Consider the following 962-nt stretch of genomic DNA (forward strand, 5'->3'; position numbering starts at 1 on the left):
GGCAACGCATTACCGCTGGCAATGAGGATCCGCTCATTCTTCTTCAGCGTAGCGACCAGCCGTTCTTGCTGATCGGTCGTCAAGCAAGAGTTCTTGACATTCGGAGCTCCGTAGTCGATGGTCGTGTTTGAATCTTCTGTGAAGTCGGGGAGGAACGCTAATTCTTTTGCATACTCTTTCAAGCCGATTTTGTTAGCTGGGTGTTTGTAGTGGTCCACCCATGGATCACCCGCAACTTCGCTTCCTTCGGTCGTCAACACTCGAGCAACCGATATGTAAGTCTTATCCAGCTCTGTTATTCCGTCTTCTGCCAACCTGTCCTCGACTTGAGACTCCATGCGAACACTCGCTCTCACATGCATTTCCTTTTGTGAGGCTTGTACATCCTCTCGACCGGCCATCGTGCTTTCTTTTTCGCTAGTCGCAGAATATGAGGCTGGGGAGTCACCGTCCCGACGCTTGACACCCAAGACCGTCTCAGTCTCACCAGTCACTGCACTTGATTCATCACCTCTCGCTCCAAGCACCGATCGGACCCATGTTGATACGCTCATCACCTTCATTACATCTTGTAGTTCCTGTGGGCGTCCAGCCGACTCCTCATCGGTATCGCTACCGACACCATTGCTTGTTAAATTGTCCTCCGACGAGTCTCCGGAGATACGGACCTCGAATACACCTTCGTCTGTCACCCCAGAGTCCAGACAACCTTCCTTGCACTCTCGTTGCTCAAAACTCTTCTCCCAACGCTCGGCACATGTCAAATGGTTCGTCGATACGTCCAGCGCGTCTTCGGGCGGCCTCTTCATAACCCCGACGGGTGTCAGATACACTCGTCTCTCAACCGACGGAGGTTGTGTCGCCAGCCATTGTTCGTAGAGCTCGCACTCTCGCTTGAACAACTGTCGGTCGCGACAGTTCTCGTAGGCAAGCACTTGCCAGTCTTTGTACTTCTTGGAGTC

General features: G+C 52.7%; 1 protein-coding gene across 1 annotated transcript; it reads right to left on the reverse strand.

Moving 5' to 3' along the window:
- Window positions 1–13: 13 nt before the first annotated feature.
- Window positions 14–809, reverse strand: PPTG_20347 (hypothetical protein; the record flags this gene model as incomplete). The annotated part of the gene is made up of 1 exon (XM_008919110.1): window positions 14–809. A coding segment is annotated over one exon (795 nt), but the record flags the coding sequence as incomplete, so codon positions are not given.
- Between the last annotated feature and the right edge of the window lie 153 nt (window positions 810–962).

The sequence above is a fragment of the Phytophthora parasitica genome (genome assembly GCF_000247585.1).
Source record: "Phytophthora parasitica INRA-310 unplaced genomic scaffold supercont2.503, whole genome shotgun sequence".
In the NCBI taxonomy this organism is placed as follows: Eukaryota; Oomycota; class Peronosporomycetes; order Peronosporales; family Peronosporaceae; genus Phytophthora; species Phytophthora nicotianae.